The sequence below is a fragment of the Vidua chalybeata genome, chromosome 19 (assembly GCF_026979565.1).
Source record: "Vidua chalybeata isolate OUT-0048 chromosome 19, bVidCha1 merged haplotype, whole genome shotgun sequence".
NCBI classification, from domain to species: Eukaryota; Metazoa; Chordata; class Aves; order Passeriformes; family Viduidae; genus Vidua; species Vidua chalybeata.
In genome coordinates this window covers 9,294,048-9,313,133 of record NC_071548.1, presented here as the reverse complement: position 1 = coordinate 9,313,133, position 19,086 = coordinate 9,294,048, and the positions used below count along the sequence as shown (strand labels likewise).

At 40.6% G+C, this 19,086-nt stretch overlaps 1 protein-coding gene across 7 annotated transcripts in view; it reads left to right on the top strand.

The window, feature by feature from the left end:
* The window catches only part of CEP112 (centrosomal protein 112), a 158,266-nt gene that overhangs the window by 92,758 nt on the left and 46,422 nt on the right, over positions 1–19,086 (top strand). For 6 of the 7 annotated variants that reach the window (XM_053960179.1, XM_053960177.1, XM_053960180.1 and 3 more), the window contains exon 21: positions 5,952–6,182. In XM_053960179.1, the coding sequence (XP_053816154.1) occupies positions 5,952–6,182 (231 nt within the window). Of the gene's footprint in view, positions 1–5,951; positions 6,183–11,299; positions 11,515–19,086 lie in introns of those variants that run through there. The other variant, XM_053960182.1, reaches the window with a different exon arrangement.

Here is a 19,086-nt window from a genome sequence, read left to right as displayed (position 1 = left end):
AGATCAGAAAGATTAGGACTGTGCCTGGCCCTTGGTTGGCAGGGTCCAGAGGGTAAAAATCATGAGAATAGTTCCTGCAAACTAAGATCAGTTAAGAGAAGGATTGTTGTCCCTTGCAGAAGCTGCAGTAGAAAAACTCATTAATATAAACCAATTTTGTTCTAAACACAAAATCAAAATTATACACATTTGAAGTTCTTACAGCTACACTTTTTTCTAAGCATAGAGCTGCAAATATTTGTTTATTTTTCAGATTTCTTTTATGTTAAATGCATTGGTTTTTTTTGTGATGGTAGAGAAACTTGTATGATGTTCCCCAGCATTTGATAAAGCTTTGTTTGCTCACAAGAAAGCTGAAGTCGTTCAGATTCCCACTTTGAATAGATAATCCCCTTTCCAGGAAATGTTTTACAGTAACTGTGCCACCAGTCACTGCATGGCTGGGACAGGACACTTCATGCCCCTCTTCTGGGACACTGCCCTGCTCATGGGTAGGAAGGGAGTTGTTGTCACCACTGAATCACTGGGTGTTCCTACTTTGTTCCTTATTTTCCTTTCACTTCATCATCAGAGTGAGATTTATTTTTATTGCAGACTGTCTTTCCCTTGCCTGGACTGATCTCCTTTCAAAAATAATCCCGTGCCCAATAACAAATGTTATGGATGCCTCATCCATCACTGTCACACCACGGCAGCATGGCAAGGCACAGAGAGACAAATGTCCCTTTCAGAAGGGCCCAGCTGATGTTCCCCAGCACACACTGCTCATTTCACTGATCCTTTCTAAGGAGGAAATGCTGAGAAGGTCTTGGCACACCGAGGCAGAAGCTGCTTATCTGTGGTCAGATAGGGCTGTGACTTACAGGCTGATATTTGAGGTTGTTATCCTAGAGAGGATCTTTGGGGTCCATGCTACTGCTCAGTGGTTCAGGGGTTTCTTGTAGGTTTTTTAAAACATTACATGCTAGCAAAATTAAACAGCAAAGTGAACCCTGTGCAGTCATCTCTGACTGGAGCCAAGTTAACCCAGCGCAGAAAACTTCTGAAACTCAGTTTGAAGAGTTGTCAGGAGCCCCTTGAGAAGGGCAGGGGTGTTTAACAGTGATGCTCTGTTCCAGCAGCCCGAGTGCTCCCAGCAAGGCAGGGCAGTGAGGTTACTGCAGCTTCATCTGCTGGCAGATCTTAGTCACTTACTGTAGATCTGCTGCGGCAGCACCTCAGCGCCTCTGCATCTGCACCACGGGGAATAAATTAGGAGTGCATTTCATCTCAACTCTCCTCTTCCTTGTTTTTGTGACTTTCAAACGCCCTGGCCACTGGAGCTGAGCGTGGTGCTGGGTGGATGTGGTTTGGTGTGTAATGCACAGGGAGGAGGGAGACAGCGAGCTCCGTGCGCTCATCCCCGTCAGGGTGGAGATGCCGTCATGCTCCAGCCTCTTCCTCAGAAACTGATCCAAGGAAACGCTTCATGGGGGTGAAGCAGCAGCTCCTGGAAAATAAAGGGAATTTGTGTTATTATTGTTTTTAATTAGGCCATAGTCATTCGGTCCATTTCTCATCCCTGTTGCCTCTAAGTGGAACAGAGTTTCAGACATCAGCAACAGATTTTAATTTAAACTTTTTGCCAACTTTATATTTTCTTATGCAATTTACTTTTTAAAATTGAGAGCACATGTTTTCCTTCCAAGTAACACGCAGTACATTTATTGGCATTTTAAATAGGCCAAAGTGAGTGACCAACCTTCTTCTTTTTCTTTCAAGTCTATTTTTTCCCTGCAGGCAAATTGCTGTGGGCTTATGACCCACCCTTTTTATGACACTATTTCAGCACAGATATTCTTAGTTAGAATTCTTAAGTTATTTCTTTGAAACAGAAATAGAAATCACCACCTTGGCCAGCAGTTTCTTCATCTAAGGGACATACAAATATGTCACATAAACCTTTATGAAATCTCTGTCACACGGTTTATGTATTTTTGTCCCATTTGGTAAACTGTGTAAGCTGGTGTTGTCTTTCTATTTGTTGTCCTGTATGTGGATTAATGGTCATTTTACAAAATGCTTCCTTGTTTGGGGCATGTTCCTGTGGCATGTCCATCCTGGGAATTGCTACAAACTTCTGCATCCTTTCTAAAATAGATACAGATCTCTTTTATTTCATTTGCTTGTACCCACACCACCGAAATAGAGACTACAACACTTTGATCCAGAAAAGGCAGCAAGTGGCAGTAGCATTTTGGCTCTATTACATACTGTCAGCCCTTATTTCTTATATTTAATCCTCGTTTAGCACAATAATAATTTGCTTAGATGGGGTGTTTAAGGTGAGTTCTTCTAACAGCAGCTCTTGTACTCAAGCAGTTGTTTGGACCATACAAACCATTTGGTTCCCAAATAGAGATTTGGGCAGCCAGAGGAGAATTTGAGAAGCCAAGACTGAGAAAGAGGACTCAATGTTACAAAGAAACCATCCTGCCTTTGGATCTGGAGCCTGAGAAGTGAGATTTTGTAACTGCAGCTTTTAGTTTCCCACAGAATTGTTAAGAAAAGACAGTTGCTCATAAGTTTTGTGTTTCATGGATTTTTTGCAACAGAGAATTAAGTCATCTTGGGGCTTTTTTTTTTTTTATTCCCTAATTTGCCTACATTTAAGTCTAATAATAGTTTATTAAACCTGGCATGTGGAATAGCAGAGTCTTAGTGCTGGAAAGTTTGGGATTCATTTCCTACAGCAGTGGGGACATATCCATGTCACACAAAGTTGTCTCGGGCGCTGAGTTGGGTGTAAGCTGCTTCTGCCACTGACTTTGTTTATGGGAAAAACTAATCTGCCTGTGAGAACTGGACTTATTTGAAAGTAATTGACAAGAGCTGTGTCTGTGATCCCCAATATAAGCTTTTTCCAGTCACTTTGGAGAGATTAGATGTCTCTTAACATCATCTTACTCGCAGTGAAGTTGCTCCAAAGGGACTCCTTTAATCATATTAGTTTCGCTGCCATCACCCCGTCTTCAGACTCTTTCTTCTTCCCTAATAGAACCAAATCTGCTTTTGCCATCTATTAGGTCCAACATTAATGCTCCTTTGCATATTAATTACTGTTGCTTTACCTATAACATTCAGCTCACTCTCAGCAGTCCCCACTTTTGGCTCTGAAGGCCGGGAGCTGTTACTTCCTCCTTACAGAAAACACTGGATTGTGTTTCATTTTCTAATGACTTTGTATAAGAACCATTGAATAAAGAAGGAAGTAAGGCTTAAAAGGTGTAACAGGAATTCACCCAGTCTTTATTTTGGCTTGTAGTGTCATTTGTGAATTAATTTTCCTTGTATTATAAAAAGTTAGCCCTGATTTCTTATCCTAAATATTTTAACAAACTTTGTAGGGAACTTCTGAGCAATGTAATTTCTTAGTTTCACTTATGTGTGTGTGTTGGGGGTATAACTAAAGGAAGTTTTTTATTTTAAAATAAGAGAAAAGAAAAGGAGAGTAAGGGAATGAGCTTTCAAAAAGAACTGTCACAGATTAAAAGATAATTGTGGCTATTTCAGGCAGGACTTGCACTGGGGCAGCTGTTAAAAACCCCAAATTTTCAGTGTGTCAGTTTGGAACTCAGACCATATCACCCATCAGCAATTGCAGCTCTTATCTTCATTGAGTTAGTGCTGCTTTGGTTAAGGAAAAGCTGGGCAGGCTGTCATGTTCTTGTGATCTGAGATGAAATCATTTTCCGAAAGAATTATAAAAATACATTGTGGATTATAATTATACACCGAAACTTACTTTACATTTTTAGTCTGTATACAGATTTAATAAGAAATTAAACATGTGTTGAGGAAAAGCTCAGGAAAGGAAGGAAAGGATCTAGCACAGATTACAGTATATGAAACATATGTTTGAGATAATGCTGATAGGGCTGAAATATGTGGCCTGTGGTAGAGTTCTGTACACAAATGACGTGCTCATTCCTTCTCCACCATACACACACTCTTACCTTTGACATAGTAGGGACTAGTGCCAGTGAGTAATTAAGAAAGCATGGAAGCAAAATAAGTTTCTGAGATGGTTGATATTATTTAATACATGTTACAGCTGGGATAGCTGAAGGACAAACTGAAGGTTTGAAGGGAGATGATGTCTTTTATTACACCATATAGTTCAAATAGCTTGAAAAAATAGGCAAACTTTCAAGCCTTGATTTTTTTTTTCCCTCCTCTCTCAGATCACAGTATTTATAGGAATCTGTCTTGGGAGATTAATGTACAAGGCAATAGATCTGATAGTCATTCATGGCCCAGCTTTGGTCAGAAAGAAATGTTTCCTTTTCAGAGTTTTGTACTAATGTGGTTCTCAGAGGCTGCAAATAAATGATGTAGCTGAGTACAGACAGTGTATTAAAAATGTCTGAAGAAGAAAAATAGTAGTTGGAGAGAAACTGGCATTCCAGGACAATGGGAACTTTAAATACACACTGCTTTTCCTCAGATTTTCCTGTGAAACCTTTAATAAGCTTGAGCTGAGTCACCTGCACTTACTTGGTAGAACATCAGTTTCTGCTCTCAGTATTGTCACATCCTCTGTGAAAGGATTCCAGGCAACTGCAAAGTTTCTTGTGAAACAGGGAGGAGAAAGGGGGAAAATCTGTGTGAGTTTTGTAGTGAAAATGCTCATTTTCAGAATTACATTTATGAATGAATGCATAGATGTGCTTTGAGTGTCATCCATCACACTTAGCTGTAAGGACAGTGCTTTATGTCCCAGATGTGATGCTCCTGTACCCCAGTGAAGGACCCGCAGAGGAAATGGAGTTAGAAAAGTAACTCGTGAGAGTTAGTAAGTGCAAGCTGAAGTAATAGACCTGTATCTACTCCTGTGGTAAAGTAGCAGAGTGAATTCTGTGGAATTAGGAGTTGATAGAACCCTGGTTACTGAGAATTTGAGACTTTCTATACTGACAAACACTGACCCCCAAGAGAACACTGCATTTGACCTGAAGCCATAGGGAAGACTTCCAAAATTGAATGACAGAAATGGGATTGTGGGTGTGGAGTTTGAATAGAAGTGTGTGATATCACATAGTAGAAAACTTAGAGTTCAAGGTTTTAGAATATTGTAATCTATATGAAGCAAGATAAAAATTTTAGGACAGAAGCTAGTCCTTCTTCTTCACCTTCTTCTCCATAAGTTCAAGTAGTATTGTGTAATTAGATAAAAAAGTCCACATTGCGGAGCACAAGTAGTTAGTTATTAGACTAAAAATAAAAATAATTTAAATAAAAATAATTTAATCATTTAACAATAAAAATAAATTTTAAATAAAATAATTTTAAAATAATTTAATAAATTCTTAATTAGACAGTTTATCCTTAAAAAGCCTTATAGAAAGAGAAATATGTCTGTTTTTAACTTGTTAAAGTACTGTAAAACTCACAACTTGTGAGACTGTAATATAAATAAAACCCAATAAACATCTAAATCCAAACAAGAAATACCATCTTGCACATTTAATCCTGACCCTGACCTTAGAAGAAAAAAAATAAAACTCAACAAGGAGTGCCACAGCTTTATTCCTGTCCCTTCCATCCCTCCCCCTTTGTGTTCCCCCACTGGGGGCAGGCAGTGATTGATAAATGATTGATGATGTTCTGATAGCTCATTAGAAGGATGCAGGTCATTCCTTAAGGATAAAAAAGGAAGGCATGGGTAAGATATGTAGTGATTATATGCCACGAGCTCAATTTCTCCTCCAAAAGTGTCCATATCACCAGTGCTATGGGCAGGGGGAGCTGTATTTATCCCTGTGCAGGAAGAGAAAGAAGAAGGGGCCAGGAAAAGGGACAGAGCATCCTCTGAGTCTGCTCCTCCCCCAGGTGACAGCCTGTTGGAGGAAACCAAGTGGGTTTTGTGTTGTGGCTTTGGGTTTTGTCACTTTGTTTGCTCTTTCTCTCAGGTGATGTCTGGTTTGGAGAACCAAATCCGCAAGCTGAAGGAGGAGCTGATCCAGGCGAGGGCTCTGCGGAGCCGTCAGCTGCTGGACCTGAGCCTCCAGCGGGACGAGGAGAAGCTGAGGGCATCTCGAGACAAGGAGGCAGCACTGAACAGGCTGAAGATGGAGATGGAAGAAGTGATATCAGACCTGAAAAAGAGGCACACGACAGAGACAGAGGCAGCCTTGAAAAAGGTGAGGGATTCACAAAGAGCAGCTCTGCGGGGCAAAAGGGGAGTGAACACCCCAAAGGTCAGCTGAGCAAAGGTTCCCTAAGGAAAAATGTTCAGGGATCCCTTGAGTTGAAAAAACAGATGCAGACCATGGGATGCCAGAGTCACAGCACGAGTGTGGGGTGTTCTGGGGTTCTGTGATGGAAAGCTTTGCTCTGGACACACTGGGGCTGGGCACCACCTCCAGCAGGGATGGAAGGTGCCATGAGGTGCTCAGGAGCCAACAGCACTTTAAAAACACAGGTGATTTCACAGGTAAAGCCAGCCAGGAGCAGGCTGATCTTCCTCTGCTGGAATAGAGACAGTGGAAAGGGTGGTTCTGCCTAGCCAAGCTTTTTTTTCCCTTAAAAAGAGGGTGAGCTCTTCAGGAGGGAAAAACTCAGGATCAGGGTGCAAGGAAATTGTGTCTGGTTGCTCACAGTGGCTGCTCTAATTTTGCCTGTGGTGTATATCAGGTGAGAAAGAACTCTGATAAGATTTGAAAATAGAAATGAATGTTTCAGATTGATCAAGGCTTCCCTCCCATTCTGTTCAGTGGGGTCACTGCCCACTGTTTGCTGAGCATCCCTTGGACTCCTGTCTTGAATTCAAGTATTCCCCCCATTAGGGAGGTAAAACATGCACGTTTTATTTCAAAAGCCAAAAAAAACCCTACTTAATATTTCTGGTAGCCTCTGTGTATGTGTAAGCAGATAGTTGTGGAAGTCTCTTTTATACATTGCATTAAGGCACTAAATCACACATTTTCTTGCAAGGGGATGTGCAGTGGCACAAATTAACAATCTGCATGGAGTGTTTGAGCAGCCTTTGTGCAAGTGACATTTCATTTACCTGCGTCAGGTTCTTGGTCTGTAATTTTAAAGAGCATTCGGGGGATTATGTTGGAAATCAGCCAGCCTGAAGCCATTAAAATGGCTGTGATCAACAATTCAGAATCTTTTCTGAATGTAAGGAAAGCTCTGCTTGGCATAATTATTTAAAGCCAAGGTCACAGAAAGTATTTAAACCTTTGAAATTCATCATTAAAGGATTAATTTTAACTCAGGAAGACATTGTCATTTTTGCTTAAAAATGGAATTTGAATCTCAATTCTTTTCTTTCTTTGATCTTTTTTTACATGTGTAGTATAGTAAAAGAAAAGTTAACTTCTTTACATCCTCAAATTAAAGTTACAAATAATCCTTCATAGGGCAATATCTCTAATAGTCTTGAATTGTCATTTCTGTCAGAAATACTGGTTTTCTTTAATTTGTTGGATTTTTTTTCTATTTTTCAAAAAATTTGCTAATTTTAAGCTATATTAACTGCTATTGTATTTTTTTTTCTTTAACCTACTTCCCTATTTTTACCCTAATCTGAAGAGCACATGTTGAGTAAAAGATAGGAGGGGAAAAGAAAAAAGTATCTCTGTTGAAAAGTCTTTCACAGACATGTGAAAATACCTGGCATTACCTTCAAATCTCCATTCCCCATTCTGTTTCATTTCTGTCTTGCAATTGTGGAACTGTGGAAATTGGCCACGAAATCCAAAACTCGAAGTAGCTTAGAGGGCAAACTTCATTTAAAGCTCAAAAGTAGTAGTTTCAGCGAATTTAGTTCAAATCTTGGTCCTAGTCCACAGAACCTTGATGAAGATGACTTATATCCATCAGGGGGGAAAAAAAGCACCTTAATTGCAGCATGAGCCGTGAAATTTGTTTTTGAAAATATTTTCTACCAGATCTTGTTACCTGGAAATTTAGGGCAATATGAGAGAAAAATTTGCTCTCTAAATTTACTTTTTTTGGTGCCAATTCAGTGAAGATTGCTTAAAAAATCCAGTGGGAAGCTGAATTTCACAGTTTAGGCGTGGAACATCTGACTGGCCAGATTTTCTGAAGGTCACTCCATTCTCAAGTGAGGGATCTCATTCCTCTGTGATCTGCTCAGGGAATAATGTTCATTTCTGTGTGGATTGCATTGTGTCATTGTGGACTGTTGTTAACATGAACATGAGGAAATAGAAATGATTCATACTTCAATGACAAGAAAAGCAGAACTGTAAATGGGTGAGGAAGATCCAGGATTCCTCTGGCACTGCCCTCCTGCTGCTGTGGGGGCGAGAAGGAGAAGAGTGAGGAGCAGAGACAGGGGAAGGAAGAGTCTTCATTACAGGCACACTGAATATTTCAATATTGGTTGGTGTTTGTAGACATCCTTTTGAAACTTAGGGACACATGATTTACTGGCATCTTTAATTTCCTGTTGTTTAAAAATCCCATCTCTAAGGCTGGGACATTGTTTATTGGGATGTCAGTTCCTGAGCACTCCCTTAGCACTTTGGGGTTCTCAGCATTGGTGTCCAGTGGAGATTCCTGGGTCATTGTTAGGATTGTGCACCTTTTTTCCTGCTTTGTTCCTGTAAGATACAGGGGTTTTTCAACATTTTCTGTACTTACCTGGTTGAGCTGACAGAAGTTTTAGGATCATTTTTCTGCAAAGTGTTTCGCTCTATTAGGAGGGATTCCTTCCCTGTCAGGGTGGTGAGGCACAGGGTGCCCAGAGCAGCTGTGGCTGCCCCTGGATCCCTGGAAGTGTCCAAAGCCAGGCTGGACAGGGCTTGGAGCAGCCTGGGACAGCAGAAGTGTCCCTGCCATGGCAGGGATGGCACTGGATGGGCTTTAAGGTCCCTCCCAGCCCGAGGCATTCCGTGATTGTTGGATGTTCAGGACACACAGCCCTGGAGCTGCTGCCTCCTGCTCTGGGCAGGGCCAGGTGTGCTCCAGGTTGCATCAGCAGCACTTGGGGCACGGGCACTCCTGAGCCAGGTGCAGTGGAGTAAAAGCTGGGAGCAGTTCCAGGTTTGCCAGGAATGACTGAAAGCAGGAGACAAAGTCTGAGTGTGTGCAGATGTGGGGCTTGGCCGCCGCCGCTGTTTGTAACGTTCTGTGGGATTTTCTTGGCAGAGGAAATGAGCATTCAGCAAGCACAGCCCGAGCAGAGCACTGGACAGGCTAACAATGCTCAAAGGAAGCAACCTTGGAACACTGAAAATATCTCATAAAAAAGCTCCCTTTGAGCAGAACACATGAGTAAACTGGAGTGGGAGAAGATGATGATGGTTTTTTTTTTTTTTTCTCTCTAAATAATTTTCAACATTTAGCTTTTTATTGACTTCTTTTCTATATTTAAATAGATATTTTGACTCATTCTGTTAAAGGTTTATGCAGGTTCCAGGAACATCTAATTCTCTGTCAGTGCTGCTTTTCTTGTGGAGAAGCAATTTACATTTTTGTGTGTTGACTGTACTGAACACATATGAAATTTGATTAAAGGACAAATCTTTAGTCAAAAAAAAAACCCAAAAATAAGTTAAACGATTTATTTTTGGGGCTACTTCTGATAGAAGGACGCTGCAAAGTTGTTCCCTCTGGAGAGGTGAGACACCAAAGTGCCACAAAACCTGGTCACAGCCATGCAGATCCCGCTTGTAGAACTTTAATGCTGTTGATGTTAGTTGTACTCTGAGATTTCTGTGATTTTAAATCAAATCTGATGTTTACAGTTTTTACCTGGTACAATCACTCCACCTGTATCTGGTGTGAAGTCTACATAAAACTCAGATACTCGAGGACCTTAAAATTAAAGTGTCCACTTCCTTAATTAAGAATAACTATTCTATATAACAGTTTTGTTATATAGAATATAATGTTTTTGTAATGGGACCTTTTCCAAAATTCTTCAGACAGTGTCCTGTAGCTGGATACTTATTTTCTGAGCAAATTCTTGCATATAATTTGCAAGTAAGGTACAGATAATGTGCCCTAGGGAAGATTTCAGTCCCTCCTTCAGCCTCAGGCTCTGTGATGTTGGATTAATTCCTCACCCAGCACAGCCCTAGAGCAGCCCAGTTGGATGGAACTCCCTGGGCATATTTTCATGCTGCATGTGCAGGAATATCTGTGATTCACAGGATCTGTTCTGGCACTGTTGCAGATGATGTCACACTGTTCAGCACTGGCAAAGAGAAGATGAAGGGAGGGAATATGACATCTTTTGAGATGAAAGATTCTCCAAGAGATACTTGATTAAAAGTATTGAGTTTCCCCCAAACAGTTACTTCTGCTCCTAAAGTACAAGCATCTTGTGCCTTCCGTGTGTTCCCATTTCTGAGTCCTGTCTCTCCAGCTCTGCTTCTTCTCTGCCAGCTCCACATTTCATTAGCACCAAAAATGGTTCCATCTTTGTCCCTAAGACCTTCTGAGAACTGGCTGCGATGGAACCTTTGATCTGACACCTTTCACTTCATTAACTTGGAGACTGAAGCCACAGTTGCAGATAACTTTGTTTGTGGGAGCACTCAGAGGAGCTGTTGTCACACTCACTGCAGTGATTCCCTGGTTATTTACATGGGGGCAAATAGGTCAGCCATAAAAAGTGGATGTATATTCCTCCCAAGTGTAATGATCTCATTAAATTGTGTCTAATTGTAATGCAGACCTGTTTGTGTCCTTGCTGAATGCAGGCAGGACCCCCACCACTTGTAGATGTGCCATTTTCTTAAACTTGTTTTGAGCCTATTACATCAATTATTTAACTTAGGCCCCAACTATGAATAATTTAAAGAGCCCTCCAATTCTTACCAAGAAGAGTTGGATGTTTCCCAAGTCTCTTAATTTTTTTCATTATAATCCAAGAACTGTTGTCTCTGATATTATCTCTCTGTTCCAGAGCAGTAATATTTTTATTGTTTTTGTTTTGTGGAGCCTGTGTACTTTAAATTACATTTGGTTCTTGAATGTTTCTGACACAGCGATAGTGATTCACCAACTAATATTAATAAAAATGAGTGCAGTATATTTGGCTTTGTTGGAGAAAATCTAGCAAAACCAGAAATGTGGTGCCAAAAGATCAAGTAAAAGCAAAACATAATGCCAAAATATCAAATAAAAGCAAAGCATAATGCCAAAAGATCAAGAAGAAATGTATTTCACAAAGAGGAAATATTTTTAATGTATATTAGCACAAAGAATGCAGATTATTTAATCTGTCTTGATAGTACCTTTCAACAAATCAATTTAAAACCCATTTCCTTTGTAGTGTGTCCCTTTTTGCACTGCTCCTTCTTATTCCTCCAAAGAAAAAGCGGGATGATGGTGGACCAGGAACATGGTCACAGGAATTGCATCATCCCTCAGGGGAGCCATTTGGAAGAGTCTTCAATCAACAGAGCCAAACATGAAGAAAAAGATGGTAGAATCATCTCAGGGATATTTCACTCAAATAGGACTAAACTGAATTTATGGCGCTCTCCCTACTGGAGATGTTTCAAAGCAAGAGCTGCAGTTATTCACAGAGTTACTGTACAGAGAGTCCTATCTCCTTTAAAAAAATAACAATAAAAACTCCAGAAAAACAATCCAGAAAACAACAAGTCAGATTTCTGCTCATCAGCTGTATTTTTGAATCTGGTTCCAGAGTTAGGAGCCAGGAGAAGTTGGTATAAATGTCGCTGTGGGGAAAAAAAATGTGCACCCATGAGCAACAGGCTCACTTTTTAATATCTTCATTAATGTCTGCAGGGAGATCAAGCACCATTATTTGCATTCACAAATAGCACCACAGGGTTAAAAATGAAAATGATCGAAGCAATGCTGTTAAGAAATGAGAGCCAGACAAGAGCTAAATTATGACAAAATATGGAATTAAAAAGATGGCTTTCAGCAGGGCAAGGACTGATATGATTAAAATTAAAGCTCAATCATGTGGCTCATCTTTCAGCACACTTTACTCATGTCCTGTCATATCAATGATAGCCGGGTAGTTGTTGGAGGAGTTTGCCTGGGTTTTTTAGGGTTTAGTGGGTTTTTAACCAACTGGAATTCATCTGAAGTGTCTGTTGAAGAAGCATTCACAGGTGGGGATTTTTTGTTGTCTCTGTCTCCTCTTTCTTTTTCAAGTGTGTGCCCAAACGCCCCTCCCCGTTCTGCAGCACCTGGGCACACGCTGCCTCTTCTCCATGCCAGAACTTCCAGGTTTCATCCTTCAGAGTGTATTCATAAGATCAAGACTCACAAAGTCATGGGGATGGTGGATAAGGTGAATGCTGAGGTTTTGCCAGTGGCAGAACAACTGTTTTAATTATTTTTTCAATCATTTCCCGAGCCTTTCTTCACTCTCCAAACAACCTGTAACACACCAACTTTATCTTGTAACACACAATTGCTTATTATTTCAGCTTTATTAAATAGTTTTAAAAGCCCGGTTGAATCATGACCCCATTCTCTCCCTTTTTCCCCAATACCTTGTGTCTTGGAAAAGGCTGATTGCTTGTAGGTCCAGTTTTGTCTAATTTACCAGATTTGCTTATCCTTATGTTCCTGGGTATGTGATCATATTTGGAAAACATTGGCTGTTTTCCAGTATGATGCTGACTGTAATGTGCGATTACTGGTGGATTTTTTTATTTTAACAACTCAGCCAATTCATTCTTAGATTTGTTGAGAATTCTTCAGTGAGGTCTGGGTTCCTGGGCAGGTGTGACAGGAAGGATTCCCTGCTCCTGGATCCCCTTCCCTGCAGCCATCCCTGCTGGTTTCACTGCGGCTCCTCCGTGGTTTTGGTCATGCAAACAACAGTAACTGGTGTTTGTTCCTTGGAATTAGAAGTAGAAAATCCTCCTGTATCCACGAGCTCCACATTCTTACTTTGCTTGGGAGTTTCTGGGATGATGCATCCTTTGCACAAAGACTTTCTCAAGTCCCCCAAACCCCAGAGTCAGCACCAGCCACTGCAGAAGGTGCCCCATGGAACATGTCCATCACATCCCTGCTTAGGTCAGCACAATAAAAAAAACCAGATTTCCAAATAGCTTTGTTTAGGAAAAAATGCTCAGTGATCAAGACCAAACTAATGTAAAACATAATAATTGTGTATTTAAATACTGGCATGATTTGAAGACATTGTTTACACTCATTTGCTCTTTCTTCATATCATTATAATAGAGAAAAGCTGCAGGTGGCTTTTTTCTTCTTCTTTTTGGAGAAGGAGTGTTTGGGAAATAGGGAAGAGGTAAAACAATGTTATTAGTCCTTCAGAGTCATTAATATGAAGAAAGAAAAGTGCTCCAAAATGACTTGCTTACAGCTGCAGAACATGTCATGGAGTAAAACCCACCTTCATTAAATGGGTGAGAAAGAATTCTAATTGTTTTGAAGTTCTTATGATCAGTCTATATGTGCTTCATTGTAACGTGATACTAAAGTGCCTCAATTATGATTTGTATATTTTGGTGCCAGAAGGGTTTTTTTCTTATGCTAAATTATTAAGTTCTGTCAGCTGCTGGGCTGTCATATAGAGATACAGTAAATCACATTATATTTTGTCATGGATTACACAGAGCAATAAATTTGGGAACAGAGATCAAAGTAGTTTCACAATCACATCTGAGTGTAGGAGGGGTGTTTAACTTGTAGAAAATCTGATTTAGGTGAAACTGTTGCAGTTCTTGTGTGAATTTGAAATGAATTTGGATGTTTGCTTGAAAATGAATAAGGTACAAATCCCCAAAAGAGTTCTCCTGTATTTAGTTCAGAGGAGTTAATTCTGACCTACAGCTGCAGGACAGAGAACAGATAAATAATTAAACATTGGGAATGTTAAGAGTCTTGCAATGCGTTATTTATGTTTTTAATTGCTTTGATGATGGAGCAGTATATTCCATTTTCTTGTTAATTGGGCCTTTGCTGGACTTGGGAAGTTTCTCCTCAGCTCAGTAACGCGCTCTGGCTCCGGGAAGTTGTCGCTCTTTTGGGGAAGCTTTGTTGTATTTAAAATACAAAAAGTAATCCAACATAATCTTGCTAAGGAGCACTGATGGCTTCAGATCACAGATTTGTTGGGGGATATGGTTGTGTTTTCAGTGTCTGTCTTTCCAACTGTAGAAGCTTAACTTTTGTTGGGCTCTTGTCTAATGATGTAATTCAAAATACTGAGGTAACTTCATGATACTGAGTTAATTTAGTGATAGCAAGTTAATTCAGGGGTACGGAGTTTGTCCTTTGTTCCCACTTTTTCTTCTATTTAATAGCAAAGATTCTGTCTTAAAATTACACATACATAGAATATTCTTCTACTCATTGTCCTCTTAATAAATGTTTGTTCTTGCCACAAAACTCAACTTAAAACAGCAATGCAAAATCTAAAAACGTCATTCTTATCCCTTTATAATTCTTTCAGGAGCCTTAAAGTCTCTCCTTGGCAAAAATCAAGGTGTGTCAATTTAGCTGATAAATTATGATTTATCAGTGCCTGGGTCTCAGAAATCTCCAGTTTCTGAAAGAATCATGTTTTGTTAAGCTCAGATTAAATAGTCTTTAAGTGAGTCAAGTTGTGGATCAGTGTCATATCTTGAGACTGTTGCCTTCTATGTGTGGAGGAAGCTTTAGCTTTGACTTGCATCTTCCAAGGTGTTCCACAGCCTGTCCCCTCGTGGTTTTGCTGGGTGTCAGCTCTGTGGGTACCAGAAATGTCTGGGCCTGAGTGATTCTGGAAACTTCTTTATGTCAGAGTGGGGGAGAGCCCGAGCCCATGAGAGCAGTGAGGTGCCTGCATTTCTCAGGGATAAAGGCAGCTTGTAAAAGCTCAAATAATTCCTGTTGGCTGCACATTTTCTTTGTTGAAGCTCTGAAAAAGAACATGCCAGCACTTTCGATATAACGTCTTAAACTCAGTTTAAATAACCATCTTTGTTTGGTTGGACAGAAGAGAAGAAAAGCAGGAAATATTAAAATGGTGATCCAGGAATGTGATTTAGAGACTCTGAAGTGGAGAGTGTTGCAATCTCCCCATCTTCACCAGGTTTACCCCATCTTGAGTGTGGAGCTGTGGGAAGAATCGTGCCATTATATAAAACCTGACCCAAAGCTGGTGAAATAGGAAGATAATGAGAAATCTCGAGCCCAGCTGCCCGGTGGGATGGATGGCAGATGAGGAGCAGTGACATCTGTGATGATCATTTGAATCTCTTCATTTGCTCTGTCACCACAAAACACCACACTGATTTCACCAATGGCCATCTCACAGATGATTGGTGAGAATAAATCAAACAAAAATCAGTCTTTGCCTGTGCTGTCCATGATCCCAGACCTGAGCTTATCACACCCAGCAATCTTTTGGCAAAATGTTCCAGAACAACTTCAGATTAAACCACAATTCTCTGCCAGCCCTTTGAGTGCCTGATAAACTCAGTATTGTCTTCTGTAAAGGGTAGTTCAAGCATTAAACAATTGCATGTGGCAAACCCAGGCTTTTAATCTGGTTTTAAATACTTGTCTTGTATGCAAGGCTGGTATTTTAGGCCAGTTTGTTTGAAATAATGCACCTGGCTGTCAACAATATTGACTGGAAATCAGCATTAGTGATGCTGGGGAATATTTAGATGCTGAGTAAATCCATTTAGATGAAGGTGATAATTATGTCCTGGTGCAAGGCTGGTGTAACTTGGGCACCAGCCACCCTGCAGCTGGAGTCCCACAGAAGACTTTCTGGGTGAGTTAAAAATGCCTGTATTTAATTCCTCTGCAGAATTTCAGAATTATTACAAATACTCTGTTGGTTTAAATGAGAAGTCTGGAATTTGGGGTTTTCCTAAGGCACAGTTTGCAGAAGCAGTTTCTCAGTGGGCCCCCATTGAGCACAGAACTGCAGAAAGGCAATTCTCTGTGCAGGTACTGTCAAAGTCATTTCTATGCATTCTTGGGTTTTTCCCAATGAAAAGTACTTCACACATGAATGAGAGAGTTTTTTCTCCTAAAGATGTAAGTTTAATGAAAAAAAAAAATAAAAAGGAAAAGATTTGTAGACCTCCAAAAGTGAAATGTAAAATAGAATATTAATAGGATTTTGGGATTTCTATCATTCATTTTCAAAACCCTTGAAGTCATTTGGTACTTGACTAATTATTCTGTTAACATCACTTTGAGTATTCAACTATTTTTAATGGTCTTTTGGGTGGTTCAGATTACATATTTGAACTGTGTGTGCTATTTTCACTGCTGAACAGAGATTTAGCTTTCATTTTTGTCTGATTGGTGGGGAGAGCAGGAGAAAGAACAGGAGTTTGGTGTAGGAAGTCACCCACTGTCAGTGTTAGAGGCACATAAGGAAAATGCATGTTTCAGGCTTTGAGTCCAAATGGAATTTTTATGTACAATCAGATGAACTTTAAAGGTGATCTGCTGATCTCTGAAGTTTAAACAGATCTTGTACAGAGAGTTTTAACATACTTAATAACAAAGATTACCACCATTAGCCATTCTGAAGGTCATTTTCTTCTGACATCTATCAAATTACACAATCTTGAATTTTGGTACAAAGCATAATGCTGTCAAACTTAAAATAGAAATATTCCAGAATGTGGAGTGGTGTGTTGTTTTTTGAGGTAAATGGGCCCCATTTACATTAGTTCTTTGATGTTAAATTCCTTGCTGCACATCAGAGAACAGTTGCTTCTTCCCTGGAGCAAGTTTTCTTTCTTCTTCTTCCCCCACCCTTTGATTTTTTCCTCCTTTTTTTTTCTTTTTCTACTTTTTTTTTTTTTTTAACTTTGCTTACACTTTTATCTAACTAATTATGGAGGATCAGCTTATGGATGGCCACTTTTAGCTAGTTGCAGGCATTTTGAAAAATGATTCTTTCATACTTACTACCCTAAACAGAAAAGTTCTTTAATCTGCTGCTTCTTTATCAGTGAATATGGTGTTGTGTGTGTGTGTGTGTGTGTGTGTATAAAACTCTAGTTATGAGAGCTCTTTCCAAAGCTGGAAGATAGAGAAATATGGAATTACTCAGATTGGAAAAGATCTCTGGGGTCATCGAGTCCAACCATAAACCCAACACTGCCAAGCCCATCACTAAACCCTGATTGTTGGGGTTGGAAGGGACCTTAAAACTCATCCAGTGCCACCCCTGCCATGGCAGGGACACTTCCACTGTCCCAGGCTGCTCCCAGCCCTGTCCACTGCCAGGGATCCAGGGGCAGCCACAGCTGCTCTGGGCACCTGTGCCAGGGCCTCATCACCCTCCCAGGGAAGGATTTTCCCCCAATATCTTACACAATGCACAGATTTGTAATGTTTCAAGGCTTCTGGACAATTTCATTCTTGAGAAATATCCAAGAAACCCCAAATGCCTCCATGGGTGTTGCTGGAGGATGGAATTGTCCACGTGGCTGCCAACCCCAGAGTGCAGCTGGAGCAGAGGGACCTGGGGGTGTTCAGGGCATGTGCTCCATCGAGTGGAACTGGGACTGAAAGTTCCCTCTGCTGCACCTCATACCTTCAAATAGCTTATAAATACTTGGTAATTAGGGTAGGACACGGTGTGCTCCTGTGATGTGGTCCTGTCATAGATCCTGTGCTCTTTTACTGATGCTGTTCTGTTCCATGAAAGGAGAAAGTGAAAATGGGGCAGTGTTAGAAGAGCATCCATTTAACTCAGTCTCCACATCTGGAGTGCTAATAACTGCTTCAATTTTTTTTGTGAAATGTTTTGTTGAAGTCGATGCAGTTTTGCTCAGCAACCACAATATGATGCTTTAAGGCTTGTTAAAGAATTACAGTTGGTTTTTAAAACCAATTAACTGCAAAAAGGATGTAATCTTTTTAATGCAAAAGTTCCCTGTAATATAAAATAACTGCATGTAAAATCATCATAATCAGATAATTTTAGCTAAAATATGTATTAATTGTGTGAAACTAAACAGGAGCTTGTTTTTGAATCAGTGGAATTTCTCTGCTGCTTATCCAATTTAAACCTTTTTCATTATAAAAATGGATATTCCAATTGATATTTCTGACAAGCTTCTGCCAAGTGGGAATTTCAGCAGCCACTTCTCGCACACGGAAAACTGGTTTCAGACCATTAACTCTATTTGTAGTGCTGCCCATTGCTATAAAAAGAGCTTGACTTTAATGAACACTGGCTGACCCTCCAAATGTTCACCTTCCACTTGGATTCTTATTCATTATGTTTCTGAAATAGCAGCTAACCTGAAAGGGAGGGAATGCCCTCAAAATAATTCAGAAACAGCTCATGCTTCCTCCAGCACGTGCACCCAGCAGCCAGCTGGAAAAGAAGGAGCCCATGAAACTGCTCTGTGTGTGCACACCAGGCCAGTGTGAACCTTCTCATTTATCAAGATAAATGTGATATAAATCCCCCCTGATGTTCCCTGTACACAGCTCTGTGTGTATTTACTCATTCCTTAAAACAAAAAAGAGTAAAAAGTGTAGCAGTGCTACCTCTGCCCCAGGGAAGGTGGTTTATGTCTCCCTTGGTTGCAAAGCAACAGTCTGTATGAAGAGGTACTAAATTAGTTTTAGTTGCAGGTTTTAAGAAAGGAGAAGCTTCATATTTCTGCAGTTAAAAGGTGGCAGTGGAAAAGAGGGTGCCCAGGCAGCCCCACGAGTTGGATCTTTTCAGTGCTGTAAATTGTGGTCTCTGCCCTCATCAGAGCTGCTCGTGTGGTTTGTGATGATGCAAGAGCTGCTGGGTGTTACAGACCTCAGGGAAAAGCTGAAGTCAGCAGGAGCCACAGAATTATGGAATGGTTTGGGTTGGAAGGAACCTTAAAAATCTCATCTCATGCCACCCCCTGCCACAGGCAGGGACACTTCCACTGTCCCAGGCTGCTCCAAGCCCCATCCAGCCTGGCCTTGGGCACTGCCAGGGATCCAGGGGCAGCCCCAGCTGCTCTGGGCACCTGTGCCAGGGCCTGCCCACCCTCACAGGGACCAATTCTTTCCCAATATCCCATCTAACCCTGCCCTCCATCAGTGGGAAGCCATTCCCCCTTTTCCTGTCACTGCATGCCCTTGTGAAAAGTC